Source organism: Struthio camelus, chromosome 1 (assembly GCF_040807025.1).
Source record: "Struthio camelus isolate bStrCam1 chromosome 1, bStrCam1.hap1, whole genome shotgun sequence".
Taxonomy (NCBI): Eukaryota; Metazoa; Chordata; class Aves; order Struthioniformes; family Struthionidae; genus Struthio; species Struthio camelus.
The window spans coordinates 189761246-189779160 of NC_090942.1; the positions used below are offsets into that span (position 1 = coordinate 189761246).

Sequence of the window (17915 nt, forward strand, 5' to 3'; positions counted from 1 at the left end):
CCTTGGTTCATCTATTAAAATATTTATTCTCCAAGTTCTTTCTACCCTCCCTTTTTCTGAGATATGGCAGTGAGTGATGAAAAGATCTGTCCTACATTAAGGGCTTTTGCAAGAAATCAAAAAATCTGCATAATAATAAAATATTGTTTCCTGTGGTGAAGGCTCCTGAAACTCAAAGTAGAACACGTCTTTTCAGCTGCCATTGGTGTACATACAGAGCTGACTAATTAGACACTAACTAACATATTTTACCTGAATCTATTAGTACACAGTCTGAGCCTGAGGGTTTTTCCTACCAGTCTTGGTGCTGCCTTCCCTGAGCTGAAGGGTGGGCTGCTGATTGCAGGGACATAGGTTTAAAATAATGAAAGCATCTTCTTTTCACTCAAAGGCTGATCCTGCTGATCACCTTCCCTTGCTCAATAGAGGAATCATGTTTTTTATCCAATATTTCGTGCTTCACACAGGGGAAGCAAAATTGCTATGTCCTCAAGATGATTTGCATTATTAGCTAAAAATGCAAATGATGAGCTTGGAGGAAAAAAAGAATTGAAGGGAAAGCACCAACTGTGATACAGGATGAGGTGGGAGTGTTGGCTTACAGGTATTCTCTGTGATATTTGGAAGGAAAACCAAAAAAAACCCTGCTTTATCTCAGCCGAAAATCTCAGATTCATTATGCTGCTCAGGAGAGATCAGATTGCCATCTTCATTCACTTGGAAGGGTCTGGTGGCTCTAGCAAGGGGGTCCTCTTGGCTTCTTTCAAAGCGCTAATTTGGAAAGGAACCTTGTCTCCTACCTCAGTTTAAAGCCTTCTCATTTGCAAACAGCCCTGCTCAGAGCTCGGTCTGCGCTCATGGCCACGGTCCACCCACAGAGCTGGACGTTCACTCTGCTCAGCCCAAACCTGGTTGGTTTCCATGGTTGGGTTCCTGCTGATCTAAGCAACGGATGTTGATGCTTTCTAAGCCTCTAAGGGGGTAAGGGATGCTCTCTTTTTCATACAGGTATCCAGCTGTGTTCCTTTACTTGGCTCTTGTTGTCTGGCCCAGTAAGATTACTTGATACTGTTCGACTAAATGAACTCATAAGCATTTTAAACAGGAATCTTTGAAAATAACTTGCCAGCAGGATTGTGCCAGTAAATTACTTACCTTGTGGACAAAAGCCCTTAAGAACAGATAAAATGGGATTAGTTGCTTAAGTGTAGGCATCTTAAAGTTAGGTATCTAGATCCAAGATGGCTAACCTCAACTGTTCACAGCTTTTACAGATGAATGCAGGGTTTTAGGTGTGATTCACTTCACCCTAGTACAGACTGCCTGTGGTCAGATGAATCATTCCCTGAACATGCTGATTGTGTTCTACAGCCTAGGGAGGGAGAGTAGAGTGATTACCTTAGATCTACAGACAGATGTCCAGGGTTAAGTAAAAAATCGTACCCAGGCTATCCTTTATTCGTGCAGAATTTGGCACAGCAGAACTATAATTTGCTTGCTTGGGCTCCCAAGGCACTACCATCTTGTAGACCATCAATTCCACTAACGATGCTGAAAGAAACAGACATAATGAAAAGGAGCTCATCTACAAATCTGAATTCATGAGATAGATACACTTTTGCCTGGGTGACCTCTCTCTCATTTATAAGAAAAACATTCCTCAGTTTTGCCAATGCTAGGGATACTGTTAAAGCTGGCTCAGCTGCTGAGATGGTGAGATCAATCTCTTACTCTTAACGCTGTCAGTAACCTGCACATACCAACACTAACTGCCCGCAGTTGTAGATGGTCCTAGATGGTTCTTCACTAACCGCTGACGATAAGCTCTATCTCTGGCCACATTCGACATGCCAGCATGGTGCCTCTGGTAAACCAGAGTAGGTTTTAAAAGAGGGGAAAACACTTTTGTGTTTGCTAAGTGTAACAATGCCCTAGAAAGGTGGTCAAAAGAGACATATTTATCTTCTAACCCTTGTACACTAGTGTTCATTTTCTTCCTTGCTATAAACAAAAAGGGATGAGAGCTCTGGCTAGTTCCAGATGAACGGAGTCGGGTCTCTCCTGCACGCACTTAGGAGTAGGAGTGTCCTGGTGTCCCTTTCTGCAGCCTGCTTTGCCACTGCACCATCTTCCAAGAGACATTTCTCTGTGGAAATGTAGGTTCTTTCCAGTGAGGCTGAGAGCCTTCTTTGAGCAAGTATTTTCTTTCTGGATGACTAACTGCCCAATGAAAAGTAGTGTTTCCTCCTAGTTCTGTTCCTTAATAAAGTACCCCCTTCTTAAACATCACATGAAGTTTCAGAAGGAGAAGTTCTTTTTCCCAGGAAGAACTGTTGGCAGCACCTCCAACACTATTGAGGAATGATGAATTCCATCCAATATGTGTGCATGGCATAGAGTGTTTTATTATGTCTTTGTATATTTGGAGCCTATGTATTAATCATGTCACTAGAAACAAGAAGGAAATTGCTAGACTCTCTTGAGGTAAAGGCTGTGTGTAAAGCAGCTGCGGGCTTTGTGGTATATTGTAGTGGCTTGGAAGCTGAATTAACCTGCATTCTTTTTTTTTTTTTTTTCCTTCAGCACACCAACAATGGCTACAGAAATGGATTTTCTTGGAAGAGAAAAGCATGATTTTACATGTTTCCTACCAGATCAAAGTGAAAACATCCATTCAAGCAATTTTTCATCCTTTTGTAATGGTGCCACAGGATTAGTTGTGTTTGATCTGTGTCATTTGTGGACTCTGGGGGCTTTTTACTCAAATTCTATACCTTTTATTTTAACACTGATACACACTTTTGATAGTAGGTGGAAGGCAGAGTTCTGACCTGACAGAAAAAAACACAGCATTTTTTTTTAGTGTGATCCAAGAATGACCTTTACTCTCACCCATCCAAGCAGACATCTAGCCTGCATGTTACATTGTGTGTAAATTTGACACTTACATGTTCACATGAAGAGGTATGCTTTTGTTTCTTGCTTAGTGGGAAAGGGAAGCCAAAAGACAGCCCCCCCCACCCCCCCCCCAAAAAAAAATCTGAATAATCTTGGTATGCTTGTTAAGAACATAAAACATAATACAAGAGTGGCAGATCATACCAAATGATCTTCTGGTTCAGTATGCTGTTTCCAATGCCAATGATAAGTAGAGGCATAGGGAAGAGTATAAGGGGGCAAGTAATTGTAGCATTTTCCCATAGTATTCTCTCAGCCTTAAGCCTCTTTCAATTTAGAGATTTTTCTGAGCCTGACCAGGATTTATTGACCTTCATTGGTCTTCTCCAACCTTTTCAATCTTCCTTTCAACCTATATAAACTTTTTGAGTCTACAACATCTTTTATTAAGAGATTCTGCTGGTCTGCTGTGTGAAGAACCACCTCCTTTTGTTTATTTTGAATTTGATTCCAGTTAGTGTTATCTGATGTCCCCTAGTCCTCATATCAAATCTCATGGCAAGTGGGAAGTTACAGGTCCAGCCATGGTCAGTTTTACGTGGAAGGATGGTTCAGAATGCCAATTCAGGGGCATTTTGCCAATCAAATACGAGATGTGCTTCCAATTTTCTTTTATCTCTGATACATTTTCAGGTGTTCCATTTGGGACCACTCCATCACAAAATGAACCCTATACCTAATTGCTCACATTTGCCCCTTTCACTTGCATGCTGTGGTAGCTGCTTTCACAAATCAGGGACTAAACTCATGTTTGCATAACTCAGAGAACAGTGTTAACAAGACACCAATCTAATGTCATCGACTGCCTGAGGGAAAGGAACCCACAAGTCAGGCCAAACATGTAAGTTGATTGACTGACAGCAATAAAACCCTTGCATGGGGCTACCACAATGATCAGATGGTTTGGCGAGCCCCCCCTTGGCTGTGTTGTCTCACATTTCTCTCCAACTGTCTGAAGCAGACAATTTACCAAATACCCAGTCAAACAAGTCTTCTGGGGGATAAGTGCCCCCCTTTCCATGCCTCCATATTTTGTTTTGCCACACAATTACAAACATTTCAAAACAAAGCCATCAGCATTGCAAGACAGCATGGGAAACTAGAACAGCAAATTAGGTCATAGAGAACTTTTCTCCTTCATCAGCCCTAATGCTCTTTTCATAAATAATGCTGTAAACTCTCAGGGCAAGAGAGTATGTCTTCCAGGCAGCTATATAGCACCTAGGATAATGAAGCCACCTTCCTTCTTACGGCCTCTGGGCATCACCAGAATATAAATTATGAATAAAATGACTCTAGTTCATGGTTACAGCATATAGACAGATCCAAACATATTAGCACGGAAATGCAATAATTAACATACTCCCACCAAGGCTCAGGGCGGCTACTGAGTTTATTGTCTGAAAATGGAAGATTTTTGTTCCTAAATAGGATGTGGGAAAGTACTCAAAGCTAGTCTGCTCTTGTGTCTGTGGGTCAGATTTCCAAAACCATTTTGTTGCCTAAAGATGTTTACAGGAAAAATCCTGCCAGGAGCTTTTCTCCATTTTTGGCACCCACATGTATTGGAGAATTGGTGCTAAATTGTGCTCTGGAAGGAGGCAGCCTGCTTGAAAGGCCAGGCTGTGCAACTGGAAGCCAGGGGTTGTGGTTTGACTCTGCAGCCACAGATGCTATCCTGCAGTGCTAAAACAGGCCATAAGCTTTTCCTCTCCCTACACCTTGTTTCTTCCCATTTGTAAGTTGGAAAAATTTTTACTCACTTTTGGAAAGATGAGTGAATGATAAAGAGTGAACGTTTTCATTCCAGGGCCAAGACATAAGTTCATTGTCCAGCATCCTGGTATTTCTGCCGACCTTGCCCTCAGATATGCTGAACTGTAAAGTACTGCCAACTGTGATAAGGCTTCTCTCATGTGAACAAATATTCATTAGGAATGTAACTGAAGCAATTGCCTCAGTTTAGAGCGCTCAACAGCTACTCACTGAATGCAGATTAGGCTACAGATCCTGTTGCATTGTTCATATAGATGCTGAGGATGAAATCCCCAATCTACTCACTCTTCTTTGCAGTGGAAGATCTTTTCGTCTTATAAAATACTCCTTATAGCACTTCAGTTTTCACAGCATGTGTGCATGCCTCTTCTCAGGATCAGTTAGGACTTCTTGTGAAGAAATCCCTGCTGTTGCAAAAAAATCCCTGTTGCAGGTACACAAACCTGCATATGTGTATACAGTTAGGGAAAGAGATTGCTGTTATGGGAGTGCTTAGAGGACTGATAGATCAGGGAAGTGATAAACTTTAGAAATAAGCTTACTAAATTCATTCATTAACAACATACTTTTTTTGCTAATGGTTAGTTCTGACAGATCATCATCACCAATAGGCGTACGAAACTTTTTGTCTTCAGCAATCATACTCTGAGTATAGCTGTTAAGTACGCAGCACAACAGTGCTGATGGCTGCAGTTCTTGGTGGTCCTTCATTGCTAAAGTCAAGGTGGTTAGGCTTGAGAGCTCATTGATGAGAGAAAAAGAACTGAAGTGTACTTGTCTTCTTTGATTTTCTTCTGCTTATGCCTGATGTTTTTATGCTATAGCCTCTTTTCCAGAAAGGAGGGGCTCATCTGCTCCCAATGCTGCTTATCCTGTTTTTGGTTTTGCCAGTCCTCCTTCTTGTGTATTTGGCGATATGTCCCGCCTATCTGCAGTCGCTTGTGCTTATTTTGTTCTCTGTGTGGCAGCTTTTTGTTAGTTGGATGCTTCCTACCTGCAACTACACACTTCTTTGGTAGTCATGTTGCTCACAAAGGTATGCAAAATGCTCCTACGTTGTGTCTCGCTATGCCATGACAGCACTTAAAAATACTTACATTCTGCTGTTACTTATACCATTTTAGTACAAATATTTGGGTTGAAGGTAAACTGATATTAAGTGTATCCTGATTAATACATTTATATTTCGTAGATGTCACAGACCTCTATTTTGCTATACTTGCATATCTGCAATGTTGTCCACCTTTCTGGCCTCTCTTCCTATGGCACAGCAGGCTTGTGGCCTTTGTACTTTTGCTGTCTGAACACTGGAGGCCACACGGTGTGGTGACCTTGTAAAGCAGATGGATATCCTGTCAGCCTTTCTGTGGCTGTTTTTGTAGATATCTAATCCACGATAGCCTGCTAGGGAAGAAAGGGAACTGTATTCAATGACCAGTAAGCCTCTTCATAAATCAGTTTCCTACCTCAAAGACACAGGCCCCTTTATTCTCTCTAGAGAAAGTGATTTTGTCAAAAAATAAGGAGCGGGGCACACCTCTGACAATATGATATTGTGTTATTTGCAGAAATATGCTTAGATTAACTGGTCAGTTTGTTGGTTCCCCTCTGAACTCACCACAGTCACTTTGATTCGGGAAGTTGCATTCCTTGATAGACAGAAGTTTTGAAGAATGAGAATCAGATCCTCCTTGACTTTGTCCCCAGCTTTGCTACTATCTTCCCTTGTGACTCTGAATAAACCACTATGGAAGTTATTCAAACACTGGAATGACAGTCAGCCAAGAAAAAAAATTCGTTTTGTATAAAGCGTAGCTTTGTCTTGGTAGGGCTGGCGTTCCTTGAGATAATTATAGGGAAAGCCGTTGGACTCTGGGGGGAACCCAGCTATGCCTAGCAGAGAAAGGTGAGTTTCTGGAGTGGCTTTATGTCTGGTGCGCTCTACTCCTCAGCAGCCTGGCCAGACATGCACTCATCACAGGTGGCCTAGAGCTGTGAAAAAGTACATGTTGCCTGCACCAGATGTTTGGTCTCTAAACAGCAGGTGAGTCCTATCTCCAGGACATCCCTGGGACCATCTTGGCACAGCCTGACCCTTAACATATTCATACCCCTACTTTATTCATGAAGAAGAAAATCTCACACCTGCTTAATAGGAAATACTCAGGTAAATACGACAGCTGGTGTTTTATCAATGGAACCGTTCTCTGAGACTGTACTTGATAACAGGACAGTAGAGGGGCTAACACGTTTGCTAGTTTTCCCATCCTTCCTAACTGAGGAGGTTTTTGTCATCACCTGGAAAGGCCGAACAATCATCCATGGCCCCCTGTATGAAGGTTTCCCAGCTACCTTTTTAGCTAGTGAGGGAAAGTATCTATAAATAGGAGCTTGCAACTAACTGTTGGAGTGAAAAACAACAAGTGTACTTACAACTAAGAAATACAAAGTGAAGATATTTGCTTATGTAGCACACAGTCATGGATCATATTTAGAACTGAGGCAAACAAAATGGTGATAAAAAGTTTTGCTTCATTTAACAAAATATCACCCTATTCAGTTCACAAAGTGGTGCACCACCTCCTGTGCCTAGTGATATACTTCTGACTTCTGCCTCTAATGTGGGCACCATCTATTGCTATATTACAGTGTATTGAACTGGCCATTTAACTGCTTAGATATTGGAAACGTTCAATTAACTTTCCTTAGATCTATCTGACACTAAGAAAGGAAAAATTCCAGGACTGAAAATGTATGACTTGACATGATTAAATGGTGAAATGAATAATGTTTTAATGAGTGATTTGTAATTATTTAATAATTAAAGAGCTCTTATGAATATTCTTGAAAACCCTGTGGAAAAGCTAAATGCTTTTTTCATCAAGTATTCAAATCAAATCAGAACTTATTTTTATAGCATCATTTGAAATGTAGTCTACAAGAACGTTGCTACAATAATGCAAACAGAACAGAAAAGTGTTGTGCTATAATAGCTCTGCTTTTTTAAGATAAGAACTTGATTCTTCCATGCAAAAGATTTTTCTGCACAAATGGACTACAGCTGAACTCTATCCGAAGCACAGTGGCAGCCAGTTAGATTTCATCAGTGGTACAGTGACAGGTGCGTTGGGTCTGGTCTGTAAACGCATATGGATGGTAGCCTCTTGCTGCAAGCAGAGCTGCCCCATTCGCCCTGGCCTGGAAATAAAGATAGAGAGAGAATGCAAAGAAAAATAAGAAGAAGTGATAAGGGAACTGTTTCACTCGTGATGTGAAATCATTCAAACTCAGGTCAGTCTCTGGAAATCTAATTTTCTTTTAATTTATGTTTCTGTAGTATGCACATTGCAGCAGTGGGCACATTTTAATAAGATGTTTTCTCCACCTAATCCTGGAAAATACTCATCCCGCAGTTCATAAATCATTTCAAGTTTTGCTTACCTCCAATATCCAGTGTCAAGCAAAATTTAATGTTTAACAAGTTGTTAACTAGTCTTCTGACAGATGTGAGAAGGGATGACAGAGGCCTCTGAATGAAAGTTGTCAGAGATCCGTCAGTCCATTTCAAAGATAACCCCTGCAGACAAAAAAAAAAAAAAAAAAAACAAACCTCCAGAAGCTGACTGGGAACTGCAGGTCCCTCCTGAGTTTAGGAGGCAGTTTGCACATGTATATTTACTGGGATGGAGAATAACTGAATGAGACCTTCTTCCACAGGGATGTGGATACAGTTATTGCCTGAAGGGATATTATTGTCCTACAGAGCTGCATAAATAATTCATTTTTAATTCCATATTAGATTAACTTCACCTCATCTGCTCTTCATGAATTGTCCTCAAATAAACTGTAATTTTCTTGAACATATTTGTTATTCAGAATAGGACTATAGCACTCATAAGTAATTCATTGCAGGTGGGTGACATTCAAAATCTGAGACATCCAGAACAGACGTGTAAGTTGTTGTTGTGCCCTGTTACATTAGTAAAACTTGTAGAATCGAGTTTCTATTTCTAATATGCATTTAAAAACCTGAAATTCACTTGCTTTTAGTATTCTACGATGTTAATTCTAAATTCTTCATATCAGCAAAAGCCCCAGCAGATTCACTGGTTAGAATATTGGTGGGAAGACACTACAAATAAATTCATTCAAATTCTTTTAATGAATATATCTATGCAAGGTTTTTATAACTCAGAATATACTCTACCGACTTGACATTCTGCTAAGCAGAGATTAAGTAGCGAATGTATTATCCATCATCCAGTTTCTCCTTTGATAATTGTACCCAGCTCTCCTTTAGATGATGTCATTGGAATGCAACGTTGATAAAAGCTTGTCACTTAAAAAATTCATAAAACCTCCCTCTTCCTTCACTGTTCATCTGTTCATTGCCTGCCCCTCCCACCCCCCCAAAACACTGAAAGATAAACAGCACTGGCTTTTTGATAACCATTTAGTTTGGCTACAAGGGTAACTATTCACTTGAAAACAAACCATTTTCCATAGAAAAAATTCTGATCAGTTGAGTCATAAAGTTCTTCCCCTTGATGTTTATTTTCATTTCTGGTCATGGCACACTTGCCTTTTGGTAAGTTCCGCCTGTCCAGAATTGGGTTTCCTTTTGTCTCTGAGCAAGTTTATGGAGGAATTCATTCTCGGCTGCACTGGTGATGCTAGTTAGGTGACTTCCTTCTCTTTTAGTCCAACAACTCTTCTGCACAGTAAAGAAGATTACATACAGGAGATATTCACAAAGCTGCAACCACTTCATAAGAGGTGAGCAAAGAAAAACGTAGATCAAATGGTGGGCTTGAGAGAGGGAAAGTGCCAGAGCCATAAAAGAAAGACCCCAGGACCCCAGAGAAAGAAAAATTTTTTGGAAGCAGAAGTGTGAAGTGAGAGGGGAAAGTCATGGAAAGCTTGAAATTTTGAAAGGAGAAAAATGAAAGATAGAAAAAGAAAAGAATAAAGAGAAAGAATGCTCTAAAAGAGTAAAAGCCCAAAGGGTGGGATCCAAAAAACCAAACTCCAATCATCAGAAGTAGTCAAGGAGAAGAGGGTTGTCGGGCACTGGCGATTGCCATCCTTGGAGACTTTCAAAACTCAGCTGGACATGGCCCTGAACAGCCTGCTCTAGCTTTGAGGTTGGCTGTGCTTTAATCACGGGTTGGACTAGATCTCTTCAGATGTCTCTTTCCACTGAAATGATTCCACGGCTGCAAGCTGGGTCTGTAGTGTAAGCAATTACATGGGCTCTCTACAGTCTTTAGAGAATGGGAGACATATCCAGATTGCCATATACTCACTGTAAGAAAGGCATTAAGGGGAGCTGGGATGCAGTGGCTCTCGCTGGAGGGAGTTTAGCATACAGCACAGTCTAGATACTTCCACTTTTTGACAGCAAAAACCAGGCAATTTAAAAAGGAAGTGTGAGAAGAAGATGGACGAGCAGAAATGAAGATGTAGGAATAGTTTGTGGAAGAGGATGCTATTTACACTTTTTCTTCTTCTTGTGTCCCCATTCAGCTGGGGAATGGCAGATAGAGACAGTCATAATAACAATAAACTGGGTCCCTGAGGGGTAGCCTTTGTGCTTGGTAGGGGAAAAGTACTCTTTCATCTGCACCTTTAAACAAGGGCACTCACTGCACTGATGTTCAGGCTCAGGAAATAACTCTTCTCTTTACTAGTCACTTGAATTTAATGCACATGACACCCCATGACAAGAGGAGCAATAGGAACTGACACCCCTTGACAAACTTCTACAGAAGTGTTTGTATTTGGCTCCTGGAAGAGCAAGCATTCTGGTATAAGGCTGCAAAACACAGTGCCGCTCTGTATCATCTGAGTAGGTAGTAAAGTGAAGTCAGAATGCTATTTAGCAAGTATGTTCTATGAAATGTAAAAGGGTTTACTGTTCATAAGGAGCTTGACGAGTTGCAGAGAAAAGTCATGCCTGGTAGGTATCATGGTGTGCGTGGTGACTGGATGGAGAAATCTCTCAACCATAACCCACCAGTTTGGTATCACTATTACAGCCAACGATCCTGAAGGACCCCCTTGACTTCTCTTCACTGCTGTATGCATACAGCAGTGATGTATTTATACATTATTTGCTAATTTTACAGCAAAAGGCAATAGACTTCATGCTTAAAAACTGTAACAGAGGAAGGGAGATGGGGAAATCCAGAAGGTCCAAGCTCCAAACAGGAGTTGGTTCATTGGTCTCCTGTGGCAAGGCAGAGTGCAATTAACCTTACCTGTGGCACCGAGCTGAATATCAAGTACCTTCTGTCAACACTGAAGCAGAAAAGGAGGAAAAATCAGTCTGATACAAGGGAGATAACTGGGAAAGGAGAGAAGAAATGAGTGCTCGTATTTTGAAGAACCAGGTACCTCAGCTTGAGACCACGTCATTCTCTTTTGAACAAACATGTAACAGCGGCCTTTGTAACTAATCCAGCCTTCCTGGCACAGGCTTCGGCAGGTCTGTGTTGCGGGTGAGTCCAGGTGAGATGGGTTATGAATTTTGCTAGGTGCAGGATTAAGTTTGACAGATATTAAGTGCAAGAACCGGGCATTGCGATGTCTGACTGTGGAGTTCTCGCCACCTGAAACAAACATAAAACGTACCTGGAAAAAAAGGTCTCACTCATCTTTTGGAAGATACATAATTATTTCTGTATCTGCTTTTTGATTTAACTAAACTGAGTTCATGACTTCACAGGAACATTCAGTAAAGTGAAACTACAAAATGAAGGGTAAATACTACATAATCAGGGTCTACCTTTTCTCCCTCTTGTGTTTCAAAACTAAAAAAAAATAAAATGTGTGAAACATCACCATATGAAAAGCACTAATTTAGGAGTCAGATGCCATTTAGATTACAAGCAGAATTAGTTTTCTGCTGTCATTACAGGGTCCAGTGGGTGCAGCTGTATTTCAGCAATCCATTTCAATGTGTGGTGCAATGCATCACAATTTGTGAATTCTGCTCTAAATCTGTCCCCCTGAGAGACAGCAGCAGGTTTGCCCTGGAAGGTGCGCAGGCCTTTGTGGATTCCCAAGACTCAGTAGCAAGTGGTTTGGCAAGCCAGCGGGGTAGTGTATTAGCCCAGCTTTGCTCAGGAGGGTCTGGCTCTGGAATAGTAATAGGGATTTCAGGCTGGTGCATCGCGTTACTTTAGAGAGGAACAAAACAGACCTGTCAGACCTGAATTAAGATGGATTTTGTTGAAAGTTCTTGGAATTGGTTTCTTTCCAGTTTCCTTCTTGGTAAGTAGTCAGCACAGTTGGGTTCAACTTACAAAATATCATTGATTTATCTCCCCAAACCACAGATGATTCAGCTTGTAATTTCCTCTACAATTATAGAGTAGATCTCCTTAGAAACTGCTTGTATCCATTCAAAGTTTCATCTTGTGGAAACCACATTTCCCTTCTCTTTGGCTGGATGTGCTTGGCACCAGCCCAGACAAAAAAGGAGGAGGAAGGTGCAATAAATATTCTCCTTCTCCCATTCCCTCTTTTCTGCTTCCTGGAAGGAGATTCACAGCATTGCAATTTCAGCTTTCTCTGAGTGCTTTGGGATCTTGGGCCGCCCCATGCAGTGATATCAGCTATGGGGCTGCTCTGTTCTGCAGTCTCTCTCCTCGCCCCCATAAGCAATAGTAACGGCCAGCATGTTGCATAGCCTTTCTCCTTCAAGATAGGACAAGACAGGGCATAACACAGTAGTCATAGCATCCGCATCCTGACGCAGTGTCATACTACCAACGTCAAGCCAATTGCATAATTGGCTCTGTGTGGGTTGGCCAGCCAGCTGCTGTATGTTTCCCCTTGTATACAACTTCAGGAACACACAGGGGAGCTCTCTATCTTTTCTTGGCATCCCCTGTGACCTTTAAAGTAACTCATTCTTGTGCAGAGAGTCCCTGTCATGGAAAGAGCTTGGCTTCTGGGTTTCAGAAATGGGCTCAGATAAACCACAGGACCTAGTTCGGGTATATAAACCATAGGAGCTAATGACAGTTTGGAGAGCTTTGCGAGAGGGAAGCCTGTTCTAGGGCAAGGTCGTGTACAGCGTGTCTCTAACCTCTAATCTCCCCTCAGTACTTTTCAGAAAAGGTCAAGATGACATTAAATTCATTCTATGTTTAAAAAAAACCCCAAAACTTGCATCTTCTGCCTTAGTAACTGGTCTGTACTGGAAACAGAGGCAAGAAGCAAGGAGGGTGAAGCTAGGAGATAAATTCATTTTTCACAACATCAGGAAGACAACTGAGACATATTACACTCACCTTCTGAGCTGGGGAGAAGTGAGGCTCCAAAAAGCAGGAAAAAAACTAGATGGGACATCGCCGGGAGGCCTGGCAGTGCTGCTGCCTGTGACCTGTAAACAGTGGAAGGTGTTCAGCAACGCACTTAAATGGTGGTGAAACCTGGGGAATAAAAAGATCTGCACCATCATCTTCTGTGTTCCAGAGCTGAAAGATAACTGTTTTTTCATTGCACAAAGACAGGGATAATTCTTTTGCTGACCTGAAACAGAATTTTGCCTCGTTATTGAAGATAGCTTTCATTGGGCCACCTCATGAAAGAGGCTTATGTGAGTTCTTTTTACTTTGCCAGGGGGAATGTGCACATAATCTGCTGGCAGACAGTAACTCTATGGAGCAGAGGCAGATAGAGGTGGATTGAGGACCGGCTGGTGCCGGAGTGGGATCAGTGGCTGGAAGCAGGTCACTAATGGTGTACCTCAGGCATGGATACTAGGGCCAGTACCTAATAGCTTTATTAATGATATAGATTATGGGGCAAGGTGCACCCTCAGCAAGTTTGCAGATGATACAGAACTAGGAGGAGGAGGAGGTGATACAGCAGGTCATTGTGCTGCCATTCAGAGGGACCTCCACAGGTTGCGGAAATGGGTAGAGAGGAACCTCATGAAGTTCAACAAAGGGAAATGCCAAGTTCTGCACCTGGCAGGAGAAATAACCCCATGCACCAGTTCAGGCTGGGGGCCAACAAGCTCAAGAGCAGCTTTGCAGAGGAAGGACCTTGGCGGGTCCTGGTAGACAACAAGTTACACGTGAGCCAGCAACGTGCGCTCGTGGCAAAGGCAGCCAACAGCGTCTTGGGCTGCGTTAGAAAGTTCATTGGCAGCAGGTCGAGGGAGGCGGTCCTTCCCCTCTGCTCGGCCCTGGTGAGGCCACATCCGGCGTGCTGGGTCCAGTTCTGGTTTCCCCAGTACAAGAGGGACGTGGACGTACAGGAACAAGTCGGAGTCAAGTGAAGGGCCACAAAGATGATTAAGGGACTGGAACATCTTTCCTACAAGAAGAGGCTGAGAGAGCTGGGACTGTTTAGCTTAGAGAAGAGAATGCTTGGGGGGATCTTATCAATGTGTATAAATATTTGACGGAGGAGATTAAGGGAGATGGAGCCAGACACTTCTCAGTGATGCCCAGTGACAGGACAAGAGGCAACGGGCAAAAAACGAAATATAAGAAATTCCTTTTAAACATAATAAAAAACTTTTTTATAGTTGAACATTGGAACAGGTCACCAGGAGAGGCAGTGGAGTGTCTATCCTTGGAGGTATTCAAAACCTGACAGGACAATGACCTATCAACCTGCTCTAATTGACACTGCTTTGAACAGGGAGTTGGACTAGATGATCTCCAGAGGTCCCTTCCAATGTCAACTATTCAGTGTGATTTTGTGTGGACTCAACAAACTGCAGTAATTTGGTTACATTTGGTTGTGGATTTCTACTCTCATTCTCTGGGCTTACGTTTGGAAAAGAACCCAAGTAAGTGCCCCATATTCAGTAGTGATAAAAGAAGCAAATTGCTAAGATGTTTAGTGAACTTGGATGGCGAAGATGTAGGATGGATTTTCATAAGAGAAGAATCAGCTCTTTTGACGCCTTTTGATTCCGATTGGAAGTGTTCCTCTTCCATTCACCTTGTCCTTGCTTCTCCCTGGCTACTCTGGTAAAGCATTTCCTATTCCTTGGCTGAAGTTGTTTATGGCAAAGGGGCTACCTCTATGTCACTTTAGGATGCCCAGTAGTCAAGATAACCTTAAAATTCTCATCCCTCTTCCCCATATTTTAGCATTGATATTCCCTTTCCAAATTGTTACCTGTGACTTTGTTTTCCTTAATCAGACTCCTCCCTTAAGTGTTCACTTTAAAATTGAATTACCTTCCTCCCCTCCTCTATTCCAGTTTATCCAAATTGCACATTTACAGCTTTTTTTAATCAGCTCTGAAGAGTATAGGAAGGAATGAACAGAAAGCAGAACAGCCTTGGCACCTGTCAGAGGTGACTGAGGAGGAAGGGTGCCCTGCATTCACATTACAGAAGTTGGGAGGATACTTTTTAAATTCCCTGTACCACGTATAAGTAAGGATGCAATAAATAAAAGCAAAAGAGGCGCAGCGCTGAAAGCAGCAGCAAAAGGGTGAAATTCATTCACTTGCTATAATGGACAAAAGGAAGAACAGATCCCAAAAGAAACATGGTCATCATGATGAACGGGGAGATTTCAGCAGACCTAAGTTAGCATTAATAGGAGTCACTTTGTTAACTCTTCTACGCCGCAGATCAAATTTAGTCCCAGTTTGCCCAGATTTTGACCTTTATAGTACCACAAGAAATCCTCAGAACAATTTCATTTCAACCGTCGCTGTGGCTCTGGATTGCAACAGAGTAAAAGAGACTGAAATCGTAACTATTATATGGAAAATATACATCTGTAGTGAAAAAGAGATAGAGAAGGCATAAGGGATAGATACAAAGGAAAATGATGCCTATATAGAACAGAAGGTGGAAGGTATGTATAAGTGCATTTGTATACATAAGACGCACACACTTGTGTATACACGTACACATACGTGTTTATGTGCATGTGTATATACACACACATATGCATAACAGCAATGCAGAGGTATTAAAATTATATAATGAATGTTACCCCCCATATCTTACTGATAAACAGAGTTTATTAGTGTATGGATGTGTCCTCTTACCTTTTTTTCCTTCTTCCTTTTCTCTGTGGGGAGACAAACTCTTGTCCTTGAAGTATTTATATTATGCCAGCGTTTGCCAGCATGATTCTTTGCTCTGGCAAAGGAAACCACATCCAACATTATACCTGAATGTTCTTGTACAAGTGCTTTCCCTCAAACACAGGTGGGTGGGATCTGATCTTCTCAATACCTTTATGTACATTGTTTTAAGGACCTGATGAACCACACAAAGACTCTTAATCTGAAACACACCCTTAATCTGAACAATTAACTGAGAAATGACATGTGCCTGGAGGGCAAATTCCTGTCGCAGTATGGGAAGTGGTGGGGTTGTGTGTCCGGGGTGACAGGCCTCTGTTAAATTACCAGTGCTAGGCACAGCCGTGATCACCCCAGCGTTTCAGCCAGCACTGTAAAGTCTTTTTCTGAGGCTAGAAAAGGGTGTGCGTGAGTGTATGTAGATTACACTCATGCAATTTAGGTATGTCCTGTAGTGTGGATAGGTGCCTGCTCATTGGTGTGTTGGTTGCAAGACACTTAACCTCGCTGTAATAGAGGCTTTACATGTACTATACCTTCAGGGGAGGATTTTCACATGAGGCCAGTATTGAGGTCTGCTGGCAAAACCATATTATGGGACAGAGCTGAGAAGCTTCTCAAGGTCCATGAAATTTGCATAGACTCTTACCCTTTTCTTAAATCCTGTTCAAACATCCTCATGTACAACAGATAACTTCCTGGGTGCCTTAAAAAAGCATTGACACATAGTACATATTTGCATTGATGCACTTATTTAACATCTAAATATTTATTAAAGGGGCTGAAATGACCTCTTTTATTCCTAGATACAAATATAAGCTCATCACCACCAGGCCAAGAAAAAACTGTTCCTAAAATAACTCTTGACTCTTAAGTTGAGGGTGGGGTATATTTTGGTGAGGACATATTTTTTTACAGATGCCTCTCAGACTCGATTCTGGGTCCAGTTAAGTGTGATTGCTTTTCATGAGTTTGCTCAGCAAACACTGAGACCCAAGTGTCCTTCAGCTTCCTGGGACACCCTCTTGGATATCTGCTCTGGGGCAAGTGTGGTAGGTGTCTCCTGCAGGCAGTGCAGAAAAATAAGATCTAAAATCACATTGGAAAACACTTTCTAGGTGAGCTTTCCTACACAGTGTCTCTCAAGCTGCATATGATGTTAGAAAGCTGTTGCTTCTTCCAAACAATACAATGCAAGATGTGTCTTTTGTGATGAGCAGCAGTGGAGAAGGATTAATGTGCTAATTCCACAGAATAATAGGAAATAAGTGACCAGAGTATTCTGCCTACTCTTCAGTATCATTGTAAAATATTTGTAAAAGAAAGCGTTTCTTGGTACTTGCCATGCACAAAACAGCAATCTTTCCGCTCCAGCTAGATATACAATTCTCACCGGTGCCGATACATTTCATCACCTCTTTTTGTTTTTGTTCTTGAATAATCTGTGAAATAACCACGATCATCCCAAATGCATTCATTACCTGGTATACACTTTTGGCAAATAATCCTTGATCTGTGGGCCCTTTGCGAACAGCCACATTCCAAATGTTCATGCAGATTCAGAAGCTGTCTTGTATGCATCCTTTTCCTGACTCAATGAAATTAATTCTCAGCAGTAGGGTTTCAGACTGGGAATTTAAAATTTTCTTTCTATGAATGTCTTGCAATACTTGTTGGAAAGTTACTGTTTCATTCACTCATTTGCTATTGTATTTGCAGTAAACTGGTAGAGAAAGTTGCAAGGGTTCACGGAGGGGATTTTCAACAGACTTCACAGCCCCTAACCCCCCGACGGAAGTCAGTGGGACACTGTAATTCCATCCCATTTGGCCATATCTGAAATCTCCCCCCTTGGCCTTACTAGCAGAGCTGAAGCTGACTTGTTTGAATCTGTATTCACAAAGCATTTTCATAGGATTTAGTCGGGTCTGTTTCCTCTGCCTTCATTGCCCTATGAAGATGTGTGTTTGCTATCTGGTTCTCATAGCATAGGCGTGTTCCACGTCCCAAAACCTCTGCCTGATTTTAGGATGGCCAATGCTACTCGTTTGCGTTCCAGCTCTCATCAGTCCTACGTGTCCATGCAGAGATGTTTTCTGAGGGC

General features: G+C 41.8%; 1 protein-coding gene across 1 annotated transcript; it reads right to left on the bottom strand.

Moving 5' to 3' along the window:
• Window positions 1-7555: 7555 nt before the first annotated feature.
• LOC138065824 (snaclec bitiscetin subunit beta-like) lies at window positions 7556-15863 on the bottom strand. Its single transcript, XM_068931232.1, has 6 exons — window positions 15773-15863; window positions 13035-13126; window positions 11131-11345; window positions 9317-9448; window positions 8176-8311; window positions 7556-7932 (listed from the first exon to the last, which is right to left on the bottom strand). The coding sequence occupies exons 2-6, from the start codon at window positions 13090-13092 to the stop codon at window positions 7838-7840; spliced, it is 636 nt and encodes a 211-aa protein (XP_068787333.1). The 5' UTR covers window positions 13093-13126; window positions 15773-15863; the 3' UTR covers window positions 7556-7837.
• Window positions 15864-17915: the final 2052 nt, after the last annotated feature.

What these genes read in the sequence shown, in the direction of transcription:
- LOC138065824 (XM_068931232.1), bottom strand. Translation starts at nt 13,092, where the DNA reads ATGTCCCATCTAGTTTTTTTCCTGCTTTTTGGAGCCTCACTTCTCCCC. An exon ending in TGACGTGGTCTCAAGCTGAG is followed by an intron (nt 9,449 to 11,130) that starts GTACCTGGTTCT and finishes TTTACTGTGCAG; the next exon opens with AAGAGTTGTTGGACTAAAAG. An exon ending in CAGGCGGAACTTACCAAAAG is followed by an intron (nt 8,312 to 9,316) that starts GCAAGTGTGCCA and finishes TTTTGTCTGCAG; the next exon opens with GGGTTATCTTTGAAATGGAC.